This window comes from Psittacula echo, assembly GCF_963264785.1.
Source record: "Psittacula echo genome assembly, chromosome: 22".
Lineage (NCBI taxonomy): Eukaryota > Metazoa > Chordata > Aves > Psittaciformes > Psittacidae > Psittacula > Psittacula echo.
In genome coordinates this window covers 389,387-413,647 of record NC_137758.1, presented here as the reverse complement: position 1 = coordinate 413,647, position 24,261 = coordinate 389,387, and the positions used below count along the sequence as shown (strand labels likewise).

The 24,261-nt window shown below is 65.6% G+C and overlaps 2 protein-coding genes across 2 annotated transcripts in view; one reads left to right on the top strand and one right to left on the bottom strand.

Moving 5' to 3' along the window:
• The window catches only part of CELSR2 (cadherin EGF LAG seven-pass G-type receptor 2), a gene marked incomplete at both ends in the record, with an annotated part of 28,410 nt that extends 7,923 nt beyond the window's left edge, over positions 1–20,487 (top strand). Inside the window, 33 exons of the mRNA XM_080632893.1 lie at positions 1,104–1,326; positions 1,754–1,869; positions 2,549–2,637; positions 3,343–3,500; positions 3,982–4,145; positions 4,376–4,501; positions 5,545–5,708; positions 6,206–6,385; positions 7,116–7,229; positions 7,963–8,131; positions 8,283–8,424; positions 8,974–9,094; positions 9,175–9,358; positions 9,446–9,547; positions 10,329–10,423; positions 10,896–11,105; positions 11,635–11,818; positions 12,498–12,641; positions 12,769–13,015; positions 13,689–13,856; positions 14,403–14,529; positions 15,031–15,231; positions 15,618–15,792; positions 16,087–16,199; positions 16,290–16,366; positions 16,798–16,924; positions 17,531–17,653; positions 17,730–17,851; positions 18,194–18,258; positions 18,344–18,493; positions 18,938–19,120; positions 19,211–19,442; positions 20,460–20,487. Coding sequence (XP_080489019.1) covers positions 1,104–1,326; positions 1,754–1,869; positions 2,549–2,637; positions 3,343–3,500; positions 3,982–4,145; positions 4,376–4,501; positions 5,545–5,708; positions 6,206–6,385; positions 7,116–7,229; positions 7,963–8,131; positions 8,283–8,424; positions 8,974–9,094; positions 9,175–9,358; positions 9,446–9,547; positions 10,329–10,423; positions 10,896–11,105; positions 11,635–11,818; positions 12,498–12,641; positions 12,769–13,015; positions 13,689–13,856; positions 14,403–14,529; positions 15,031–15,231; positions 15,618–15,792; positions 16,087–16,199; positions 16,290–16,366; positions 16,798–16,924; positions 17,531–17,653; positions 17,730–17,851; positions 18,194–18,258; positions 18,344–18,493; positions 18,938–19,120; positions 19,211–19,442; positions 20,460–20,487 — 4,823 coding nt within the window. The remainder of the gene's footprint in view (positions 1–1,103; positions 1,327–1,753; positions 1,870–2,548; positions 2,638–3,342; positions 3,501–3,981; positions 4,146–4,375; positions 4,502–5,544; positions 5,709–6,205; positions 6,386–7,115; positions 7,230–7,962; positions 8,132–8,282; positions 8,425–8,973; positions 9,095–9,174; positions 9,359–9,445; positions 9,548–10,328; positions 10,424–10,895; positions 11,106–11,634; positions 11,819–12,497; positions 12,642–12,768; positions 13,016–13,688; positions 13,857–14,402; positions 14,530–15,030; positions 15,232–15,617; positions 15,793–16,086; positions 16,200–16,289; positions 16,367–16,797; positions 16,925–17,530; positions 17,654–17,729; positions 17,852–18,193; positions 18,259–18,343; positions 18,494–18,937; positions 19,121–19,210; positions 19,443–20,459) is intronic.
• A 771-nt stretch (positions 20,488–21,258) lies between these two features.
• PSRC1 (proline and serine rich coiled-coil 1) lies at positions 21,259–23,699 on the bottom strand (the record flags this gene model as incomplete). The annotated part of the gene is made up of 5 exons (XM_080632892.1): positions 21,259–21,368; positions 21,455–21,589; positions 22,216–22,360; positions 22,496–22,853; positions 23,569–23,699. 5 exons carry the CDS (start codon positions 23,697–23,699, stop codon positions 21,259–21,261), a joined length of 879 nt encoding a protein of 292 aa, XP_080489018.1.
• Positions 23,700–24,261: the final 562 nt, after the last annotated feature.

The following is a 24,261-nucleotide window of genomic DNA, read 5'->3' as shown; positions in this document are numbered from 1 at the left end:
CCCTTCATCCAGATCCTTCATAGCCTTCCATCCATCCTTCCTCTTGGTGTCCATCCCTTCAGCCAGCTCCTCTTCATCTTCCCCTTATCAGACATTCCTCCTTCATCCAGCTCTGCACCCCTCCATTCTCCATGCAGACCTTCCTCTTGCTGTCCATCATCATCATCCCTTCCTCAGGTGTCCCCTCATCAGCCATCCCCATTGTCCCTATTTCTTCCTTCCCTCCAGCTCTGCATCCCCCTCACCCTTCCACCCCATGCCCTTCAGCCCTCCATCCTCTGTCCCCACCATCCCTTCATCCCACCATCGTCTGTCCCTTTTAATCTCCCTCCACCATCCATCCCCATCAGCCTTCATCCCAGTCCTCACCTCATCCATTCCTTCTGCTGACCCTCCACCATCCATGGGGGTCATCCCTTCATCCTGCCCCCTTCAGCCTTCCGTCAATCACCCTTTCCTTCCTCAGCTGTCCTTCTGTCAGCCATCCTCCATCCCTCCTCCATCCTTCCTCCTTCCATCCCTTCTCCATCCCCCCTCCATCTTTTATTCTTCATCCCATTATCCATCCTGCCTCCATCCCTCCTCCATCCCTCATCTCTCCTCCCTCCATCCCTCCTTCATCCTTTCTTCCTCCCTCCCTCCCTCCTCCCCTTTGTCTCCAGCACCTTCATCTTCCTCCTCTTCTCCTCCTCCATCATCCGCTGCCCTCTCCCCATTCCCCCTCCCCTCTCCCCCCTATCCCTTCCATATCCCCCCCTTTCCCCTTGTCCCCCCACCCCAGTGAGGTCCTTGCAGGATGTCCCGGAGGGGGTGACACGGAGACATCATTGGGGCAGAGCATGGGGAGAGCCTGGAGGGCTGGGACACCCTGTGCCCACTGCAGTGGCCTGAGGGGGGTGACACCCACCCATGGGTGGCAATGGGGACACCCCCATTGCCAGGGTGGCAGGGGAGGGGAATGCCTGGGTTGCCATGGCAACGGGAGGCGGTTGTCAGGGTGATGGGGCTGGGGATGGAGCTGCTCTGATGGGGTGGGGGGATTCCCAACCCTGCACCCCCTAGTTGGGGGTCTGAGGTGCCGGTCCCATGGGGGGCTCATGCAGGGGAGCGCTGTGAGCTCTCGGCCCGGGGGGGCCGCTGCACACCGGGGGTCTGCCGCAACGGGGGCACCTGCCTCAACCTGCTGCTGGGGGGGTTCCGCTGCCAGTGCCCCCCCGGGCACTACGAGAAGCCCTTTTGCACCATGAGCACCCGCAGCTTCCCCCCCCGCTCCTTCCTCACCTTCCGCGGCCTGCGCCAGCGCTTCCACTTCACCCTCGCCCTCACGTGAGCACCGGGGGGGACAGACAGGGTGCCGGATGGGGGTCCCATGGGCATCAGATGGGATGTGGGTGATGGGTGCCCCATAGGCAATGGGATACGGGGATGGGATGTGGGTGATGGGTGCCCCATAGGCAATGGGATACAGGGATGGGATGTGGGTGATGGGTGCCCCAGTGGCATCACGTGGGGTGGTGGGGATTCCCTGAGCATCGTCTGGGGTGGGGAGTGATGGGTGCTCCTTTGGCAATGGGGGACAGGGTGATGGGTGCCACATTGGCATCACCTGGGGTGAGGGCAATAGGGGTGGGGTGACCCCTTGGCATGGGGGCAGTGGGGTGATGGGTGCTGCTGTGCCCCAGGGTGCTGGGCAATGGGGCGCTGTGGGGGGCCAGGGAGGCTGGGCAGAGCCTGGTACTTGTCCCTGTGCCAGGTTCGCCACGAGGGAGCGGGACGGGCTCCTGCTCTATAATGGGCGCTTCAACGAGAAGCACGACTTCGTGGCACTGGAGATCGTGAGCGAGCAGCTGCAGTTCACATTCTCAGCAGGTACCGGCACCGCACGGCACTGCCTGACACTGCACACCACTGCATAGCACTGCCTGGCACTGCATAGCACTGCACACCACTGCATGGCACTGCACAGCACTGCATAGCACTGCAGGACACTGCATGGCACTGCACAACACTGCAGGGCACTGCATAGCACTGCACAGCACTGCATGGCACTGCATAACACTGCACAGCACTGCAGGACACTGCATGGCACTGCACAACACTGCAGGTCACTGCCTGGCACTGCCCAGCACTGCAGGGCACTGCATAACACTGCACGGGACTGCATAGCACCACATGGCACTGCACAGCACTGGAGGACACTGCATGGCACTACACCGCACTGCATGGCACTGTCTGGCACCGAATAACACTGCACAAGACTGCACAGCACTGCCTGGCACTGCCCGGCACTGAATAACCCTGCATAGCACTGCACGGCACTGCAGGGCACTGCAGCCTGTGCGCTGCATCACATGCATCCCATGCATCCCATCCTGGCACTGCGTCCCTGGGTCGCACTGATAACCCCTGGCGCTGCATCCCCTCTGTTATGTCCCTGGCTCTGCACCCGGGCACTGCCGGGCACTGGATCCCGGGCACCGCATCCCCTGCGTGCCCCCGGCCACCCCCCTGCGCCCCCCCTCGCCTGCCGCAGCCGCTGCTCCCGCAGGTGAGGCCACCACCACCGTGTCCCCGTTCGTGCCGGGCGGTGTCAGCGATGGGCAGTGGCACCGCGTCCAGCTCCACTACTACAACAAGGTGGGGGGGGGGGCACGGGGGGAGCAGGGAGGGGGCTTGGGGGTGAAGGGATGGAGGGGAGCGGGGTAAGGGTTTGAGGGGGACAAAGGGACAGGGGGAGCAGAGAAGAGGTTTGGGGGGGACAGAGAGTTGCAGGGAGGGGGTTTGGGGGGATGAAGGGATGGATGGAGGGAGGGAGGGATGAATGATGGATGGATGGATGAAGGGATGGATAGATAATGGATGATGGATGGAGGGAGGGAGGGAGGGAGGGAGGGAGGGAGGGAGGGATGATGAATGGATGGATGGATGGAGGGAGGGAGGGATGATGAATGGATGGATGGATGGATGGATGGAGGGAGGGAGGGAGGGATGGAGGGAGGGATGAATGATGGACGGATGGATGGATTGATGAAGGAATGGATAATGGATGATGGATAGATGGAGGGAGGGAGGGATGAATGATGGATGGATGGATGGATGGATGGAGGGATGGAGGGAAGGATGAACGATGGATGGATGGATGGAGGGATGGAGGGATGGAGGGAGGGAGGGAGGGATGAATGATGGATGGATGGATGAATGGATGGATGGATGGAGGAATGGAGGGAGGAAGGGATGGAGTGGGCTGGGGGAAGAAGGAGGGTGAGGAGGGGGTGAAGGCTGTGGGGCCATGGGGCTGTGGTGCTGTGGGGCCGGCCCCCCTCACACTGACGGTGCCCGCAGCCGGTGCTGGGCCGCTCGGGGCTGCCGCAGGGCCCCTCGGAGCAGAAGGTGGCCGTGGTGACCGTGGATGACTGCGACACGGGGCTGGCGCTGCGCTTCGGAGCCCGTCTCGGCAACTACTCCTGCGCCGCGCAGGGCACCCAGAACGGCACCAAGAAGTGCGGGGGGGGGGGCTGGGGTCCCCATGGATATTGGGGGCTGGGGGGGGTCCCTTGAGGGTCACTCAGGGTTCCCGGGGGGGGGTGTCCCTTGGGGTCCCCATGGGTGAAGGAGTCTCTTGGGGGTCTCTCAGGGTCCTCATAGGTGGACGGGGGTCCCTTAGGGGTGGGGAGGATGCTCTGGGGGTCCCCATGGGTCAGGGGGGTTCCTTAGGGTTTCTATGCACTGGGAGGTGGGTGAGGGGTCCATTGGGGGTCCCTCAGGGGGGGTAAAGACATCCCTTGGGGGGGTCCCTTGGTGTCCCCATGGGTGAGGGAGTCCCTGGGGGTCCCCATGGGTCAGGGGGGTTCCTTAGGGTTTCTATGCACTGGGAGGTGGGTGGGGGGTTCTTTGGGGGTGCCTTGGGGTCCCCCATGCATTGGAGGGGGGGGCTCCTCTGGGGTCCGCAGAGGTCCCTGATGGTGCCGCTGGGTGCCGCAGGTCGCTGGACCTGACGGGGCCGCTGCTGCTGGGGGGGGTGCCCACCCTGCCCGAGAGCTTCCCCATCCGGAGCCGCCACTTCGTGGGGTGCATGCGGCACCTGCACATCGACCAGCGCCCCGTGGACATGGCAGCCTTCATCGCCAACAACGGCACCCTGCCCGGTGCGGGGGGGGCAAAGGGTCGGGGGAGGGGGGCGCATGGGGGGGCTGCACCCATTGGGCATGGGGTGGGAGGTGTGGGGCTGGGGATGTCACCGTGGTTGGCTTTGGGCACTTGGGGACCTCACAGCCTGACAGGGTCCTGGTGCCCCCCGTTGGGGCCATGGGGTGATACGGGGGGGGGGTACGAGCCCCATATGCTCCTATGTGTGTGTGTGTGTGTGTCCCCCAAGGGTGTCCGGCCAAGAGGCCGCTGTGTGACAGCGACACGTGCCACAACGGGGGCACCTGCGTGCAGGAGTGGGACAGCTTCAGCTGCCGCTGCCCCATGGGCTTCGGGGGCAGGACCTGCCAGGAAGGTATTAGGGGCCATGGGGGGCTCATGGGGTTCATGGGGGTCCACAGGGGTCCATGGAGGTCTAGGGGTGTCCATGGGGGTTCCATGTGAGTCTATGGGGGAGTCCATGAGGTCCATAGGGGTCCATGGGGGTCCATGGGGGGTCCATGGGGGTCTGGGGGGGGTTCATGGGGGGGGTCCATGAGGGTCCATGGGTGTCTATTGGGGGGTCTATGGGTGTCTGTGGGGAGTCCATGTGGGTCCATGGGGGGTCCATGAGGTCCATAGGGGTCCATGGGTGTCCATGAAGGTTCATGGGGGTGTCCATGGGTGTCCATGGAGGTTCATGGGGGGGTCCATGAGGGTTCATGAGGTCCATAGGGTCCATGGGTGTCTATGGGGGGATCTATGGGTGTCCATGGGTGTCCATGGGGGGGTCTATGGGTGTCCATGGGGGGTCCATGGGGGGTCCATGAGGTCCATAGGGTCCATGGGTGTCCATGGGTGTCCATGGGGGGTCCATGGGTGTCTATGGGGGGTCCATGGGTGTCTATGGGGGGGGGTTGTGGGTGTCTAGGGGGGGTCCATGGGTGTCTATGGGGGGGGGTTGTGGGTGTCCATGGGGGGTCCATGGGTGTCCATGGGTGTCTATGGGTGTCCATGGGTGTCCATGGGGGGGTCTATGGGTGTCCATGGGGGGTCCATGGGGGGTCCATGAGGTCCATAGGGTCCATGGGTGTCCATGGGTGTCCATGGGGGGTCCATGGGTGTCTATGGGGGGTCCATGGGTGTCTATGGGGGGGGGTTGTGGGTGTCCATGGGGGGTCCATGGGTGTCTATGGGGGGGGGTTGTGGGTGTCCATGGGGGGTCCATGGGTGTCTATGGGGGGGGGTTGTGGGTGTCCATGGGGGGTCCATGGGTGTCTATGGGGGGGGGTTGTGGGTGTCCATGGGGGGTCCATGGGTGTCCATGGGTGTCCATGGGTGTCCATGGGTGTCCATGGGTGTCTATGGGGGGTCTGTGCGGTCCCGGGGTTCTCCCCGCCCCACGCCCGTGTCCCCCAGAGGTGGGCGCCCCGCAGCGGTTCGAGGGCAGCAGCCGCGTGTCCTGGGCGGGGCTGGCGCTGCCCCTGGCCCTGCCCTGGCGCCTGCGGGTCCTGATCCGCACCCGGCACCCGCGGGGGCTCCTCCTGCGGGCGGCGGCGCCGCCGCTCAGCATCAGCGTGGAGGTGAGGGGGGTGCACGGCCATGGGGGTGTCTGCTTTGGGGGGGCATTGCCAAGGGGGTCCTGGCCTTGGGGCTCTGGTGTCCTTGGTGGGGCTGTCACCCCTGGGGGGGTGTTGCCCTGGGGGGGTTCTTAGGGGTGTTGCCTTGGCCGGGTGTTACCCTCGGGGGGTGTTGCCATAGGGGAAATGTTGCCACGGGGGGTATCGCTAAGGGGGATCCTGCCCTTGGGGGGTGTTGTCATAAGGGGGGTATTGCCATGGGAGGGGGTCATTGCCATGGTGGGGATCATTGCTATGGGGGACTGTTGCTATGGGGGGGGTGTCATTGCCATAGGGGGGTTGCTGTCATGGGGAGGGGTATTGCCATAGGAGGCATCATTGCCGTGGGGGGTTGTTGCCATGGGAGGTTGTTGTTATGGGAGGTTGTTGCTATGGGAGGTTGTTGCTATGGGTGTTGTTGCCATGAGGGGGTCATTGCCCTGCCCCTGCCCCCTCCCCAGTTGGCAGAGGGCCGGCCCGAGGCGGGGCTGTGGCGGGGGGGGTCCCCCCTGGCCCGGCTGCAGCTGCCGCAGGCGCGGGTCAGTGACGGGCACTGGCACGAGGTGGAGCTGGGGCTGGAGCCGGGGGGAGCGCCGGGGCCCCCCCGCCTGCGCCTGGGCTGTGACTACGGCCGGTACCAGGTGAGGCCCCCCTGCCCGTCTGCTCCCCATGGGCACCTATGGGTGTCCCTGTGCCCCTCCTGGTCCCTATGGGTGTCCTTGTGCTCCTCTGCTCCCTATGGGTGTCCCTGTGATCCCCTGCTCCCTATGGGCACCTATGGGTGTCCCTGTGCCTCCTGCTTCCTGTGGGCACCTATGGGTGTCCCTGTGCTCCTCTGCTCCCTATGGGTGTCCCTGTGATCCCCTGCTCCCTATGGGCACCTATGGGTGTCCCTGTGCCTCCTGCTTCCTGTGGGCACCTATGGGTGTCCCTGTGCCCCTCCTGCTCCCTATGGGTGTCCCTGTGCTCCTCTGCTCCCTATGGGTGTCCCTGTTATCCCCTGCTTCCTATGGACACCTATGGGTGTCCCTGTGCCTCCTGCTCCCTATGGGCACCTGTGGGTGTCCCTGTGCCCCTGTGCTCCCTATAGGCACCTATGGGTGTCCCTGTGCTCCTCCTGCTCCCTGTGGGTGTCCCTGTGCCCCTTTGCTCCCGGCACCTATGGGTGTCCCTGTGCCCCTGTGCTCCGTATAGGCACCTATGGGTGTCCCTGTGCCCCTCCTGCTCCCTGTGGGTGTCCCTGTGCCCCTCCTACTCCCTATGGGCACCTATGGGTATCCCTGTGCCCCTCCTACTCCCTATGGGCACCTATGGGTGTCCCTGTGCCCCTCTGCTCCCCGCGGTGCCACCAGGGGTGTCCCTGTCCCGCAGGCAGTGGCCAATGTGTCCCTGGAGCTGGGGGAGCTGCAGCTGCAGACCCTGAGCATGGGGGGGCTGCCGGGTGATGGGGGCACTGTGGAGCAGGGCTTCCGCGGCTGCATGCAGGTACGCACCGGGATGGGGACACCGGGGACGTGGGCACAGCGTGGGTCAGGACATGGGGCCATAGACACAGGACATGGGGACATCGAATGGGGACAGTGGCATGGAGAATGGGCATAAACCGTGGGGCCAGGGAATACATGGGCACAGGGGATGTGGGGTGGGCAAGGGGACATCAGATGACGACGTGAGCACAGGGAATGGGGCCACTGGAGATGTGTGAGGACACAGCAACATAACCAAGGGGTCTGGGCATGGGAATGGGGACAGGGTGGCACTCCTGGGGGGGGGTTATGGGGAGGCACATGGGGGTCCTGGGTTCTGGTGAGGAAACTGAGGCCCAGTGGTGGTGCTGGTGAATCTGTGCTGGGGACACTGATGGTGACACTGCGTTGGTGACACTGTTGGTGACACTGTTGGTGATGCTGTGTTGGTGACATTGTTGGTGACACTGTTGGTGACACTGTGTTGGTGACACTGTTGGTGACACTGATGATGACACTGTGTTAGTGACACTGTGTTTGTGACACTGTTGGTGACACTGATGGTGACACTGTTGGTGACATTGTGTTGGTGACACTGATGGTGACACTGTGTTAGTGACACTGTATTGGTGACACTGTGTTGGTGACACTGATGGTGACACTGTTGGTGACACTGATAGTGACACTGTATTGGTGACACTGATGATGACACTGTGTTGGTGACACTGTGTTGGTGACCCTGTCGATGCCAGGGCCTGCATCTGGGCGAGGCGGGTGCCGGGGCGCTGCGTGTGGCCGCGGTGTCGCGGGTGGCCGTGGCCGCGGGCTGTGACCTCCCCGACCCCTGCGCCGGGGACCCCTGTCCCCCCCACAGCGACTGCGCCGGCCACGGGGACACCATCACCTGCCGCTGCCACCCGGGTGAGCGTGGACACAGCCCCCGGGCTCTGACACCCCCTTATTGCTGCCACCCCCTTGCCGCTGCCACCCCATTGCCACAGTCCCCAAGCACCGCCATGCCCACGGCACTGCCCCCTCCCCAGTGACACCCGCTCCCCCCTGTCACACACAGGGCACTTTGGGGACAGTTGTGTCAGCGCCTGTGCCCTCAACCCCTGCCACCCCCCGGCCACCTGTGCCCCCCAGCCCGGCTCCGTGCATGGCTACGCCTGCCACTGCCCCCAGGGCCACTTCGGGCCCTACTGCGAGCACAGGTCAGTGCCCCTGTCCCCGTGTTCCTGTGTCCCCCCATCCCCGTGTCCCCTTCTCCCCCGTCACTGTCTCCTTGTGACCCCACATCCCCCTATACCTGTGTCCCTGTGTCCCCACTGGGAATGTGTTGGTGCGATGGGTGCCTGGCACACGTGTGTACACATGTGTGTGTGCACATGTGTGTATGCATGTGTGTGCATGTGTGTGTACACGTGTGTGTGCACGTGTGTGTGCATGTGTGTGTGTACACGTGTGTGTGCATGTGTGTGCGCATGTGTGTGTGCATGTGTGCGTACACATGTGTGTGTGCATGTGTGTGTATGCATGTGTGTGTATGCATGTGTGTGCATGTGTGTGTACACGTGTGTGTGCATGTGTGTGTGCATGTGTGTGTGTACACGTGTGTGTACACGTGTGTGTGCGCGCGTGTGTGTGCCCGTGTGTGTGTGTGCGAGCCTGCACCTCTCATGTGCAAGGGGCACGGTGCTGCCGCCTCGTGGTGTCCCCGGTACCTCGCCGTTCATGCGGTGTCCCCGGTGTCCCCGGTGCAGGGAGGCGCAGCCGTGCCCGCGGGGCTGGTGGGGACACCCCACGTGTGGGCCCTGCAACTGCGACAGCGCCAAAGGCTTCGACCCCGACTGCAACAAGACCACGGGCGAGTGCCGCTGCAAGGTGGGGCTGCCCCTGCCCCTGTGCCCCCACGGCGGCCCCCGCCGCACGGTGACCCCCGTTTCCCCCCGCCCATCCCGCAGGAGAACCACTACCGCCCGCCGGGCAGCGGCTCCTGCCTGCTCTGCGAGTGTTACCCCACCGGGTCCCTGTCGCGGCGCTGCGATGCCAGCACGGGGCAGTGTCCCTGCAAGGCCGGGGTCATCGGGCGCCACTGCGACCGCTGCGACAACCCCTTCGCGGAGGTGACGGCCGGCGGCTGCGAAGGTGCGGGACAGCGCCCCCGCGCGGCCACCGCCCGCCGTCCCCGCGGGTGTCGGCGCTGCCCCGTGGTGACCCCGCTCTGCCCCGCAGTGAACTACGACAGCTGCCCCCGGGCCATCGAGAGCAGCATCTGGTGGCCCCGGACCCGCTTTGGGCTGCCCGCGGCTGCCCCCTGCCCCCGGGGGTCTGTGGGTAGGTGGGGACATGGGGACAGCACAGGGAGGGGGGCAGTGGTGGCAATGGGGGGACATGGGTGGGATGCCAGTGGGGGCATCGCTGGGATGGGGGTGAGAAGGGGGTGACATGGTGGTGGCAATGATGGAATGGGGTGGGATGGGATGGGGATGGGATGGTGTGGGATGGGGATGGGATGGGGATGGGATGGGGTGGGATGGGATGGGGTGGGAAGGGAATGGGATGGGATGCAATGGGGTGGGGGAGGTGACAACCACCATGGACCACTGGAATTGGGGCTGGGGGAAGACATGTTGGTGGCAACGACGGAATGGGATGGGATGGCATGGCATGGCGTGGCATGGGATGGGGTGGGATGGGATGGGGGACATCACTGGGATTGGGGCTGGGGGGTGACACTGTGGTAGCACCCTAGGGACATGGTGACATAATGGTTGTACTGATGGGACAGATCTGGGGGAGGACAATGTGGTGGCATTGCTGGGATGGGATGGGGGGGGTGGCACCACTGTGATAGGGAAGGGTGGGACATGGTGGCACTGCTGGGATATGGTAGAGGGAGGTGACACCGTGGTGGCATCAGTAGGGATGGGGCTGAGATGGGAGTGACGCTGCGGTGGCACTGCTGGGATGGAGATGGGGTTGACGTGGTGGTGGCAGAGCTGGGATAGGGCAGATGGGGGATACCGCGGTGGTGGCGCTGGTGGGATGGGGCTGTGCTGGGGCTGTGCTGGGTGCCCGGCAGTGCCCTGGGCAGTGACAGGCTGGGGACACGCAGGCACGGCGCTGCGGCACTGTGACGAGCACAGGGGGTGGCTGCCCCCCAACCTCTTCAACTGCAGCTCCCTCGCCTTCGTCCCCCTGCGCGCATGGGTGAGTGCCAGGGCTGGGGACACGGGGGGGGACAGCAGGGACGGTGACACCAGAGGGGACAGGAGGGGACAGTGACTCCGGGAGGGGACAGCAGTGATGGTGTCACTGGGAGGGCACAGAGGTGGTGGTGTAACAGGAGGGGACAAGGTGCGACAGCAGTGGCAGTGTCATGAGAGGGGACAGGAGGGCACAGCAGTGATGGTGTCGCAGAGGGGGTCGGTGTTGTCTCCAGTGCCACATCCCACAGGCACACACAGTGCTGGTGTCCCATACGGGCACGCAGCGCACACTGTGTCACCACGCGGTCACCGGTTCTGTGTCCCTGTGGTCACCGGTTCCATGTCCCCGTGGTCACTGGTTCCGTGTCCCTGTGGTCACCGGTTCCATGTCCCCGTGGTCACTGGTTCCATGTCCCCGTGGTCACCGGTTCCATGTCCCCGTGGTCACCGGTTCCATGTCCCCCCCCCCCAAGGCTCAGCGGTTGGCACTGAACGGGTCCCGCCTGGACCCGGCGCAGTCTCGGCGCGTGGCGCGGCAGCTGCACGAGGCCACGCGCGGCTCCGGGCTCGGCTTCCCCAGCGACCTGCGCCTGGTCTATGGGCTGGCCACGCGCCTGCTGCGCCACGAGAGCGCCCAGCGCGGGTTCCGCCTGGCAGCCACGCAGGACGTGCACTTCACAGAGGTACCGCGGCGGCCATGGGGGCCTGCGGGGAGGAGGGTGGACACCAGGGTGATGGGCACTGCAATGGGAGAGGGGGGTGGACACCAGGGTGATGAGTACCTGCAATGGGAGTGGGAATGGGGCAGGAGGATGGATGCCATGGTGATGGGCATCAATAGGAGAATGGGATGGACACCAGGGTGATGGGCACCTTCAATGGGAAGAGTGTTGGTGAAGAAGACCCAGAGGTGGATGATGGGAATCTTCATGGAGGGTGGGGATGTTTGTGGAGGAGGCCAGAGCAATAGGAAGGGGTTGGGGCAGGAGGATAAACACTGGGGTGATGGGCACCTGCAATGGGAGAGGGTTTGGAGCGGGACGATGGATGCTGGGGCTATGGGCACATGTGGAGGGGTGCTGGGGAGCCCGTTCACGGGGTGACGGGCACAGCACGGGGAGGGGTTGGGGATGGACACTGGGGCGATGGCACCCCCATGGGCAGGGGATGCTGGGGGAGCCCGTTCTCCGGGTGATGGTGCCGGTGGTGCAGAACCTGCTGCGGGTGGGCAGCGCGCTGCTGGACAGCAGCACGAAGCGGCACTGGGAGCTGATCCAGCAGACGGAGGGCGGCACGGCCTGGCTGCTCAAGCACTTTGAGGACTACGCCAGCGCCCTGGCGCAGAACATGCCCCAGACCTACCTGAGCCCCTTCACCATCGTCACCCCCAACATCGGTCAGTGCCGGGCCGGGGGGTACTGGTGGGGACACGGACATGGCGGTGCTCAGGGAACATGGATGTGTGCAGGGATATGTGTGCTAGGGAGAGGGATGCGTGTTGGGGACGTGTCCTCAGGGGATGGGTATGCCTGGGAATGTGTGTGCTCAGGGGGTATGGGGTCCGTGGGTGTTGGGGGTCCATGGGTGCCAGGTCCATGAGTGCAGGGTCCATGGGTTTTGGGTCCATAGGTGTTGGATCCATGGGTACCGGTGCCAGCAGTGCTGGTGCCAGCTGTGCCAGTGCCAGTGGTGCCAGTGTCAGTGGGTACCAGTGTCAGTGGGTACCGGTGCCATTGGTGCCGGTGCCAGTGGTGCCTGTGCCAGTGGGTACCAGTGTCATTGGGTAGTGGTGCCAGCAGGGCCGGTGCCAGCAGTGCCAGTGCCAGTGGTGCCAGTGTCAGTGGGTACCAGTGTCAGTGGGTACTGGTGCCATTGGTGCTGGTGCCAGCGGTGCTGGTGTCAGTGGGTACCAATGTCAGTGGGTACCAGTGTCAGTGGGTACCAGTGTCAGTGGGTACCGGCATCAGTGGGTACCAGCGTCAGTGGGTACTGGCATCAGTGGGTACCAGTGTCGGTACCGATGTCAGTGGCTACCGGTGCCATTGGTACCGGTGCCAGCGGTGCTTTTTCTGCAGTGGTGTCCGTGGTGCGGTTGGACAAAGGCAGCTCTGCGAGTGCACGGCTGCCACGCTACGAGGCGCTGCGGGGGGAGAAGCCACCGGACCTGGAGACCAGCGTCATCCTGCCCGAGAGCGTGTTCCGGGCCCCCCGCGGCCGGCGTGAGTCCGGGAGGGGGCACAGCCAGGGGCTGGGGTCACTGCTGCGCCCATGGGGCTGGCAGGGCTGGGGTCACCGCTGTGCCCATGGGGCTGGCAGGGCTCACACATCCCCTCCTGCACACCCCAGACCCCTTGGCTGGGCAGGAGCAGCCATCGCAGGGCACGGGCGGGCGGCAGCAGCAGCAGCAGCAGGAGGGGGATGAAGAGGAGGAGGAGGAGGATGATGAGGATGAGGAGGAAGAGGCGCCCCTGGTGACCCGACGCAAGCGCCACCCGGCCCCGGGCGAGGGACAGGCCATTGCCAGCGTCATCATCTACCGCACGCTGGCCGGGCTGCTGCCGGAGCAGTACGACACCGACAAGCGCAGCCTCAGGTGCGTGCCTTGGGCCAGGGAGGGCATTGGTGTGGGACAGGGACAATGGGGACAGGAAGTGTCCCCAGGGTACCCCCAGGAATGGGGTATCAGGGTGTGAGGGTGTTGGGGTGTCAGGAATGGGGTGTGAGGGTGTCCAAGTGTCATGGTGTCAGGGTGTCAGGAATGGAGTGTTGGGGTGTCAGGCTGTTGAGGTGTCAGGGTGTTGGAGTGTAAGGGTGTCAGGGTATCTGGGTTTCGGGTGTCAGAGTATCATGGTGTCATGATGTCGGTGTCAGGAACGGGGTGTTGGGGTGTCAGGGTGTTGGGGTGTCAGGTTGTTGAGGTGTGAGGGTGTTGGAGTGTAAGGGTGTCAGGGTATCATGGTGTCAGGATATTGGGGTGTCAGCAATGGGGTGTTGGGGTGTCAGGCTGTTGCGGTGTCAGTGTTGGAGTGTAAGGGTGTCAGGGTATCTGGGTTTTGGGTGTCAGGGTATCATGGTGTCAGGATATCGGTGTCAGGAACGGGGTGTTGGGGTGTCATGTCAGGTTGTTGAAGTGTCAGAGTGTTGGAGTGTAAGGGTGTCAGGGTATCATGGTGTCAGGATATCAGGGTGTCAGGAATGGGGTGTTGGGGTATCAGGGTGTTGGGGTGTCCGGATGCACCCCCTGACCCCCATTGGTCACCCCCCAGGGTGCCGAAGCGCCCGGTGATCAACACACCCGTGGTGAGCATCAGCGTGCACGCAGGGGGGGCGCGGGCGCCGCGGGCGCTGGAGCAGCCCATCACCCTGCAGTTCCGGCTGCTTGAGACCCAGGAGCGCTCCAAACCCATCTGCGTCTTCTGGAACCATTCCCTGCTGTGAGACGGGGACCAGGACACGGGGGGGTGTCCCCAGGGGTGGCTGGTGTCCCCATGCAGGGGTTGATGGTGCGGGTGGGTGTCCCCAGTGGGTGTCCCTGGGTAGTGGCTGGAGGTGCTGGTGCTGGGCACTGATGGGTGTCCCCCGGTGGCTGGTGTTCACAGGCAGTGATTGATGGTGCTGGTGGGTGACCCTAATGGGTGTCTATGGTTGGTGTCCCCAGGTGGTGGTTGAGGGTGGCTCCAGGGGTCCCTGGGTTGATGTCCCCAGTGGGGTGGTTGTTGTCCCCATAGTGTGGGTGTCCCCATTGTGCAGGTATCCCCATTGTGTGGGTGTCCCCTTTGTGCGGGTGTCCCCATTGTGCAGGTGTCCCCATTGTGCGGGTGTCCCCATTGTGAGGGTGTCCCCCTTGTGAGGGTGTCCCCTGTGGGTGTCCCCAGTGGGTGTCCCCATTGTGCAGGTGTCCCCATTGTGAGGGTGTCCCTATTGTGCGGGTGTCTCCATTGTGCGGGTGTCCTGGTGTGTGTGTGACGGTGCTGGTGCAGGGCGGGTGCCGCGGGCGGTTGGTCGGCGCGGGGCTGTGAGGTCGTGTTCCGCAACCGGAGCCACGTGAGCTGCCAGTGCCACCACCTGACCAGCTTCGCCGTGCTCATGGACATCTCCCGCCGCGAGGTGCCGCACCGGGACACCGGGACACGTGTGGGGGGGACACGGGAAGGGGCGGGGCTTGCACTAAGGGGGCGTGGGAATGGGATGTGGGTGGGGCTTGGCAGAAGGGGAGGGTCCAAGTGGTGTGGGGGTGCTCTGAGGGGGCGGGACTTGGCTGAGCAGCATGGGCGGGGATAAGCAATGAGGCGTGGCTTCAAGGGGTGGGCGTCGTTCCCCACTGGGATGAGCTTGATTGTGGACGTGGCGTCGAGGGGCGGGGTTACGTGATGTGGGTGGAGCTCCAAAGGCAGCACAATCTAGGCGTGGTTCAGGGGGGCGTGGCCAGAGTGAGGTGGGCGTGGCTTACCACAGGGCCAAGCCTCCCCATTGGGTTGTGTCATTGTGGGCGGAGCTTCGCAGTGGCTCCTTATAAGGAGAAGGGGGCGTGGCCTGGCGGGAAGGGGGAGCGTCCCAGCCTTGCACCCCGCGCCCGGCCCATGCCGACGCGCGCTGTCGGTGCCGCAGAACGGGGAGATCCTGCCGCTGTCGGCACTGACGTACGCCTCGCTGGCCGTGGGGCTGGCGGGGCTGCTGCTGGCGGTGCTGGCGCTGGGCGGGCCGCGGGCGCCGCGCTCCAACCGGCACAGCATCCGCCGGCACGCAGCCGCCGCGCTGCTGCTGGCGCAGCTCGTCTTCCTGCTCGGCATCAACCAGGCCGACAGCCCGGTGAGGGGCCTGGAGAGGGAGGGAGGGGATTACAAGGGGTGGGGTCTATCAAAGGGGGAGTACTTTTGGGGTGAGTCCTCTTAAAAAGGTATGGGGCTTTCAAAGGGATGGGGGGGTCTCAAAGGGGAGGGACCTCTTAAAGGAGGAGTGGCTTTAATAGTGGGTGCATCTCCTAAAGGGCGTGCAGCTTCTAAGAGGGGTTGTGGCCTCTCATAGGAGTGAGGCCTTTTAAAGGGGTTGGGAGGTCTCTTATATGGCACAGGACCTATAAAGTGTATGGGGCAACTTAAAGGGGATGTGGGTCCCAAAGGGGGCGGAGCTCCCAGGTTGGGGTGCTGGTGTGTGCAGGGCTAATGCATAGGGGCTGGTCTCCATCCTCCCCGCAGCTGGCGTGCACGGTGGTTGCCATCCTGCTGCAGTTCCTGTACCTGAGCGCCGTGGGGTGGGCGCTGCTCGAGGGGCTGCACCTCTACCGGCGCCGCAGCGAGCCCCGGCATGTCGACCGCGGGCCCATGCGCTTCTACCACGTGCTGGGCTGGGGGCTGCCCGCCTTCATCACCGGTCAGGATACGGCCCCGGGGCTGATAACCCCGCCCGTTGCCCATAGCCCCGCCCCCGGCTACTGGCCACGCTCCCCGCCCCTAACCGCGCCCCCTCGAGGAGGCCATACAGCCCTGCCCATTGTGATATAGCCCCGCCCCCAAGAACATGGCCACGCCCCCACAGTTTACCCTCATTAGCATAACCCCGTCCCCGAACGCACCCCCCTCTCTGTGGCTACTCCATGCCCCGCCCCTCCCGCCTTGGTCCCGCCCCCCGGCTGGCCCCGCCCCTGAGGCGTGCCGCTGCCCCCAGGGCTGGCCGTGGGGCTGGACCCCCAGGGCTACGGGAACCCCGACTTCTGCTGGCTCTCCATCCACGACAGCCTCGTCTGGAGCCTGGCTGGGCCCATCGCCTGCGCCGTGGCCGTGAGTGCGGGCTGAGGGCGGCGGGGGGCTCCCAGCGCACCCATGGGTGCTCCCGCCTCGTCCCTGCTCACCCCTCTGCCCCCCGCCCAGGTCAGCATCTTCTTCCTCGTGTTGGCAGCCAGGGCCACTTGTGCCACCCCACAGGGCTTCGAGAAGAAGGGCACAGCGTGAGTGAGCCAAGCACCCATGGGGGGGGGCATGGGGTGGTGGTGGGGGGGGACATTGGGTGCTGGGGAAACCGTGGGTGGCAGGGAGGTCATGGGTGCCCCTGGCTGGTAAGGAGGTACAGGGCAGGGTGCAGGCTGCAGGAAGGGCACAGGCAGGGTGGTGGGTGCAGGCAGGGTGCTGGGTGCAGGCAAGATGCTGGGTGCAGGCAGGGTGGTGGGTGCAGGCAGGGTGGTGGGCGCAGGCAGGGCGCAGGCAGGGGGCTGGGTGCAGGTAGGGCACAGGCAGGGCACAGGCAGGGTGCTGGGCACAAGCAGGGTGCTGGGTGCAGGCAGGGCGCAGGCAGGGTGCTGGGTGCAGGCAGGGCGCAGGCAGGGTGCTGGGCGCAGGCAGGGTGCTGGGTGCCGTGTGTCACAGGCAGCGCTGTCCGCAGCTCCGCGCTCCGCACCGCCGTGGTGCTGCTGGCCCTGCCCAGCCTCGCCTGGCTCCTGGCGCTGCTCTCGGTCAACAGCGATGCTCTGCTCTTCCATTACCTGTTCGCCATCAACAACTGCCTCCAGGTGACACCGCACCCCCCAGAGCCCCCCAGAGCCCCTGGGCACTCCCATACCCCCGTAACCCCCCATCACTCCTGTGTCCCCAGTACCCCTGGGTCTCCCATGCCCCTGTAGTCCCTGTGCCCCTAAATAACCCCTGAGCCCCCTGTCCTCCGTGGCCCCCAATGTACCCCATGGTCCCTCCTTACCACCTGGGCCCCTCATAATCCCATAGTCGCTGTGCCCCCCCCATACCCCCTGTGCTCCATTACTCCCCTATACCCCATAGCACCCCCATACCCCATGGGCTCCTCCGTGCCCTCTGTGCTCCATTACTCCCCTATACCCCATAGCACCCCCATACCCCGTGGGCCCCCCATGCCCTCTGTGACCCCCATAACCCCTGTGCCCACCCCATACCCTGCACATAGCCCCCCTCACCCCTTGTGCCACACCATATCCCCATAGATTCCCATTACCCCTATGCCCCTCCACATAGCCCTATAGCCCCCCCATAAACCCTGTGTCCCCCATGCGGATCCCTCACCCCATTTAGGGTGCCAATGTGGGGCATACAACGGGTACAGGGGGTGCCCCCCCCGTGCCCACGTGCCCCCATCTCCACCCCAGGGCCCCCTCGTGTTCCTGTTCTGCGTGGTGCTGAGCAAGGAGGTGCGGAGGAGCCTGCGGCTGAGCTGCTCCCGCCGGCGCAGCCCCGACCCCGCGCTGGCCACCAAATCCACCCTCACCGCGGTGCGTGCCGGGGGGTGCGGAGGGGGGCACGGGTGCAGCCTCAGCCCTGGCGCTGATGGCCCTGTCCCCGTGGCAGGCCTATGGCGGGGACAGCACCTACGTGGCCGGGCGGCTCTACCCGGTGCCCGGCGGCGGCTCCAGCGGGTCCCTGCACAGCACCGCAAAGAGCCACCACAGCTACATCCCCTTCGTGTGCCGGTACCGCGGGTGGTGCGGTGGCAATGGCACTGGGTTGGGATGATGGGGTGCCAATGGCACGGTGTTGGGGTGGCAGGGTGATGAGGTGGCAATGGCACGGTACTGGGGTGATGGCGTGGCAATGGCACGGTGTTGGGGTGGCAGGGTGATGGGGTGGCAATGGCACGGTGTTGGGGTGGCAGGGTGATGGGGTGGCAATGGCACGGTGTTGGGGTGTTGGGGTGATGAGTGGTGGTGGCCCAGCAGCTCCGTGTCAGGGTGACGGGGCCATGGGGGCTGGGTTGGTGGTGCTGGGTGGGTGCTGTGGTGCCGGTGCCGTGGTTCACGGTCCCCGCTGTGCAGGGAGGACTCGGGGCTCGCGGGCAGCCCGGGAGGGCTCTTCCTGGACGCCCCGGACCAGCCGCAGGGTAAGACCCCATCACCCCTGCACTGAGCGCGCCCCGCCTCAGCCCCGTGCTGTCGGGGGGGTGCAGACGCGGGTGCCCCCCCCAGAGCACGACACGGACTCGGACAGCGACCTCTCCCCGGAGGAGGACCCGAGCGGCTCCTCCGGCTCCTCCCGCTCCTCCGACAGCGAGGACGAGGCGGCCCCGACCGGGTGGGACCCCCCGAGCGCCTCCCCCCCGGAGCCAATTGGGGCTGGTAACGGCACCCGCGGGCACCCGGGGAAGGGGGGGTCCTGTAGTGCACATGGGGGCACCCATTGGGCATGGGGGGTCTCACCCGGTCTGGGTGCTAATGAGGAACATCCAATGGGTTTGGATCAGGGGGCCAAGAGGGGACTCAGTGTGTGCTGGGGGGGTCCTCGGCCTTGTTTGGGTGCTGGTGGGGGGGGTGTTTTGCCCTGGTTGGGTGCTCACAGGGGGGCACCCACTGGGAACTGGGGGGTCCCTCATCTTCTTCGGGTGCTAATGGGGGGCACCCGGTTTTTTTTGTATGGGGGGGGCATTCACACTTGTGCTTACCGGGGCCACCCAGTGTGTTTGGGGGGGGGTTCTCTCGCCCTGGCTGGGCGCTATTGGGGGGCACGGTGTGTATGGGGGGGTCCCCCCACCCTGCCCACCCAGCGCCCCTCCCCTCCCGCAGGTGATGCCCGGGTGCCCCCCCTGGGCTGCCCCTATTGGCCGGGAGAGTTCATGACCACAGCGAGCGAGAGCGAGGGGCCGGGGGGGGGCAGCGGGACCCTGCGCGTGGAGCCGGGGGGGGGCGACCCCCCACATCCCCCCCCCAGGGATCCCCCGCTGCTGCCCCTGCCGCACCCCCACAAAGGTACAGGGGTGCTATGGGGTGCTATGAGGTGGGAGGGGGCACCTCAGTGCTGGCCCCCCCCACCCTGGGTGATGCCCCCCCCCCGTGCAGGGATCCTGAAGAAGAAGGGCCTGGCCCCCATCAGTGAGCGCAGCAGCACCCAGCACCCCGCGCCCCCCCCCGCCGCCCCCCCCGCGGCCTCCTCGGGCAGTGAGGGGGGACGGGGGGGCCCCGCGGCTGCCCCCCGCCCGCGGCAGAGCCTCCAGGAGCAGCTCAGCGGCGTCACCCCCATCGCCATGAGCATCAAGGCTGGAACCGTGGATGAGGACTCCTCCGGCTCCGAGTGAGTGCTGGAGACCCATGGGTGCCCATTGGGTGCAAGGGTGGCTGGTGGGGTCCATTGGCTCCCCACTGGGTGTTGGGGTGCCCATTGGGTGTCACTGTGCACATGGGGCGCTCATTGGGTTTCCAATGGGTGTTATTGTGCCCAAAGGGTGCCCATTGGGTGTGGGGGTGCCCATTGGGTTTCCATTGGGTGTTACTGTGTGCATGGGGTGCCCATTGGGTTTCATTGGGTGCCCATTGGGTTTCCAATGGGTGTTACTGTGCCCATTGGGTGCCTGTTGGGTTGCAAATGGGTGTTACTGTGCCCATTGGGTGCCCATTGTGTTTCTATTGGGTGCCTGTTGCGTTTCAAATGGGTGTTACTGTACCCATTAGGTGCCCACTGGGTTTCCATTGGGTGTTACTGTGCCCATTGGGTGCCCATTCGGTTTCCATTGGGTGCCTGTTGGGTTTCCATTGTGTGTTAGTGTGCCTGCTGGGTGTCTGTTGGGTGCTCATTGACTCCCAATTGGTTGTTGGTGTACCCATTGTTTGTCCATTAGGTGCCCATTGGGTGTTAGTGTGCCCATTTGGTGCCCACTGCATGCCCATTGACTGTCCACTGGGTGCTGGTGTGCTCATTGGGTGCCCATTGACTCTTCATTGGGTGCTGGAGTGCCTGTTGGGTGCCCATTGCCCATCCATGTCTTCGTGTGCCTGTTGGATGCCCATTGGCCACCCACTGGGTGTTGTTGTGACTGTTGGATGCCCATTGGGCGCCCATAACCATCCATTGGATGTTTGTGTGCCTGCTGGGTGCTCATTGACCATCCATTGCCTGCCCAGTGGGTGCTGGTGTGCCCATTGGGTGTCCATTGAGTGCTGGCCTGTCCGTTGGGTGCCCATTGACCACCCATTGGCTCTTGGGTGCCCATCAGGTCAAGCAGTGCCCACGGGGCACCCATTCAGCACCCATTGGGCTCTGCGGGGGGGTCCCTCACTAACCCTCCTCTTCTCTCCCCCCCCCCCCCCCCAGATTTCTGTTCTTTAACTTCCTCCATTAACCCAGGGGGGGCTCCTGCTCCCCCCCCCACCTCCATCCCCCCATTGGGTGCTGTGGGTGCTGAGGGCACCCTGCACCCCTCGCCCCCATCACGCATCCGTCTGTCTTTTTCCCCCCCCATGCCCATGTGTCCGTCCGTCCATCACCCCCCAGGAGCGACGAGACCTCTATCTAACGGGGACCTGCAGCACCCCCAGTGCCAGCGCCATGGGGGGGGGCACTTACCAGGACATGGGGTGTCATGGGGATGGGGGGGCCATAACATGGGGACACCCCCCCCATTGCACTATGGATGCTGGCAGGGATTTACCCCCCACCCCTTGGCACCTTCTTGGGTTGGGGCGGGGGGGTTGGTATTGGGTGCACCCCACCCTGACCCCCCCCCATCACCCACAGCCCCCGGGGCCCGGTGGAGGGTTTTATTTAAAAAATACATGGAAAATACAAAAAAAAGGGTATTTAGGGCCCCCCCCCGTGGTGACACCCCCATGGTGACATTGGGGGGTGGGGTGGGTGGCACCATGAGGGGGGAAAACCAATATTGCACACCCCCAGGGGTGAGGCTCAGGTGGTGGCACCCATGGGGTGGGCACTGTGGGGAGGGTGTTGGGGGACCCCTGGGTGCTGGGGGGCCGGGGGGGGGTTTCCTATTGATGATGGTTTCCTTTTGTAATTAAAGCAAAATCCGACCTGAGCCTCAGCCTCGTCCCTGGAGTGGGGGGGGGCCCGAGCCCCCCCCCCCGTGCCTCATTGTCCCTGCCCCCGGGGGGGGTCACCTCGGGGCGCTGCTCACTGCCGGCTTCCGGGGGCCCCGCAGGCGGCCGGGGGGGGGGCCCGGTTTGCAGCCGGTGCTGGGCGCTGGGGGGGGCCCCCGCGATGCTCCTGCAATGGGGAGAGCCCCGAGGGGGAAACTGAGGCACGGAGGGGGAACCCCGCTGCCCCCCCCCCCCCAGCAGCACCATCCTCACCTCGGGGGGCCGGGGCCCCCCCCGCCTGGGGCAGGGTGGTGGAAGGGGGGGCTCGGGTCGAGGGACTGGGGGGGGCCGGGGTCCTGCTGTGGGGCTGGCGGGTGGGGGGGGGTGCTCCTCTCGCCTTCGGCTGGGCTGGGGAGAGAGCGGGGTGTGGGGCAGGGCAGGGGCACCCTGACCCGCATTGACCCACACCAACCCACACCCTGAGCCGTGGTGTGGGTGCCCCATGCAATCTCTGTCCCGTGGCAGGGGGGCCATGGTGTGGGTGTCCCCTGCAATGGGTGCCCACAATGGTGTGGGTGTCCCTGCCTTGTACCCACGTTGTCCCCATCCCCATCCATCCCTGTCCCATCCCCATCCCCATCCCATTCCCATCCCCATCCCGATTCCATCCCTGTCCCATCCCCATCCCCATCCCCATTCATAACCATCCTCATCCTCATCCTCATCCCCACCTCCATCCCATCCCCTCCCCATCCCCATCCATCCCTGTCCCATCCCCATCCATTCCCATCCCCATCCCCATCTCCATCTCATCCCCATCCATTCCAATCCCTATCCCATCCCATCCCCTCCCCATCCCTATCCCCATCCATTCCCATCCCCATCCCCATTCCATCCCTGTCCCATCCCCAACGCCATCCCATCCCATCCCTTCACATCCCCATCCCCATTCATTCCCATCCCCATCTGCATTCATTACCATCCTCATCCCCATCCCCATCCCCATTCCATCCCCTCCCCCGCAGAGCCGGTACCTGCTGCCCCCCCCCGCGCTGCTTCCTTGCCCCGTGCCCCGGCCCCCCTCCCCTGGGAAGGGCAAAGCCGGGGGGGTCCCCCCACCCTGCTCGGGGGGGGCACCCTGGTGCCGGGGGGGCCCTTGGGTGCCGCTGTGGGAGCCGCCTGCAGCAGAGGCGAGAGAGGCACAGAGACACGGCTCAGCCCAGCCCCCGCCGGGGTAAGGGGGGGGACACCGGGGGTTGCACTTGAACCCCCCCCCAACGGGTTTGGGGGTGCGGGAGCCGCACTGGGACCTACCTTGGGGGCGCTGCTGGCACCGGGGGGCGCCCGGGGCTTGGGGGGGTGCTGGGGGGCACCGAGGGGGGCCCGGGGCTTGTTGGGGGCGCGGGGGGGTGTGGGGGAGTCCCGCGCGCTCACGGTGGGCAGCAGCGCGCGCACGGGGCTGTCCCGCACCACGAAGGTTTCCCTGCGGGGGCTGCGGGGCGGGCGGGGGCTCTGCGGGCCGGGGGGGGCCGCGGGGGGGGGCAGGCGGCAGCGCTGCAGCTCCGCGGCCACGCGCGACGCCTCCCGCACCAGCTCCTCCAGGCGCGCGCCCCGCAGCGGGCTCCAGCTCCCCCCGGACCCCCCCTCGCCATCGGCCTCCTCCTCCTCCGGGCTGCGGGGGGGAAAGGCGGGACCTTGGCCATGGGGCGGCGGCTCCCCCATGGCCCTCGGGACCCATCCATGGGGCGCTGCGGCCCCCATCGTCCCCTAGGACCGTGTTCATTGGGTGCCGCGTCCCTCATGGCCTCTAGGACCCCAGTGATGGGGGCCAGGTCCCACATGTCCCCCAAACCCGTGCCCACAGGGTGGCATGTCCCTGTCTATGGGGCTCTGCATCTCTCACCTATGGGGCTCCACATCACCCATCTACGGGGGTCCACATCTCCCATCTAAGGGGTTCTCATCTCCCATCTATGGGGCTCCACATCCCCTATCTAAGTGGTTCCATATCTCACATATATGGGGTTCCACATCTCCCATGTCCCCAAGGTCCCCGTTAAGGGGGTGGCACAGACCCCATGTCCTCTAGGACCCTGTTTACAGGGTGGCATGTCCCCTATCTATGGGGTTCTTCATCTCCCATCTATGGGGTTCTTCATCTCCCATCTATGGGGTTCCACATCTCCCATCTATGGGGTTCCATGTCACACATGTCCCCAAGGACCCCGTTAAGGGCCTGGCGCACACCCCATACCCTCTAGGCCCCCATCTATGGGGCGCCATGTCCCGCATTACGCCTCGGGGTCACGCTCGGGGGCGCAATGTCCCCATTGTCCCCGGCCATGGGGGGGCCCCGTCCCCATCGCGGGGCTCCCCGCGCCCCCCACCTGTCGGACGGGGACAGGAGCCCGAAGTCGAAGCTCTCCTCGGTGACGAAGCGGACGTCGGGGGGCACAAGGGGGGGGAGCCCCGGTTCGCCGGCACCGGGGGCGCCGCAGGGGGGCCGCGGCTGCTCCATCGCCGCGGCTGCCTGGCGGTGACCGGTGACACCCGGGCCCGGGGGGGGGACCCGACGGTGCCAGGCGCGGCCGGGGCTCGGTGCCACCGGGGATGGCTCCGGCGTCGCGGGCACAGAGCGGGGGGGGCCCAGCCCCACATCAGGGGGTCCCAGCCCCACAACCGCATCCCGGGGGGTCCCAGCCCCACATCGGGGGGTCCCAGCCCCACATCGGGGGTCCCAGCCCCACAACCGCATCCCGGGGGTCCCAGCCCCACATCGTGAGTCCCAGCCCCACACTCCGATCCCAGAGGGTCCGCGGTTCCCAAACGGGGATGTCCCAACCCCACATCCCCCATTCCAGAGCATCCCTCCCCACATCGGGGGATCCCGGCCCCACACCCTGATCCCAGTGCTTCCCGGCCCCACACCCCCATCCCGAGAGGTCCCAGCCCCCCAACCGTGGAGCCGCAGCCCCACACCGAGGGGTCCGAGCTCCGCAACCCCATTCCAGAGCATCCCATCCCCCACAGGAGGATCCCAGCCCCACATCCATGGGTCCCATCGCGGCCCCTCCCCTGCC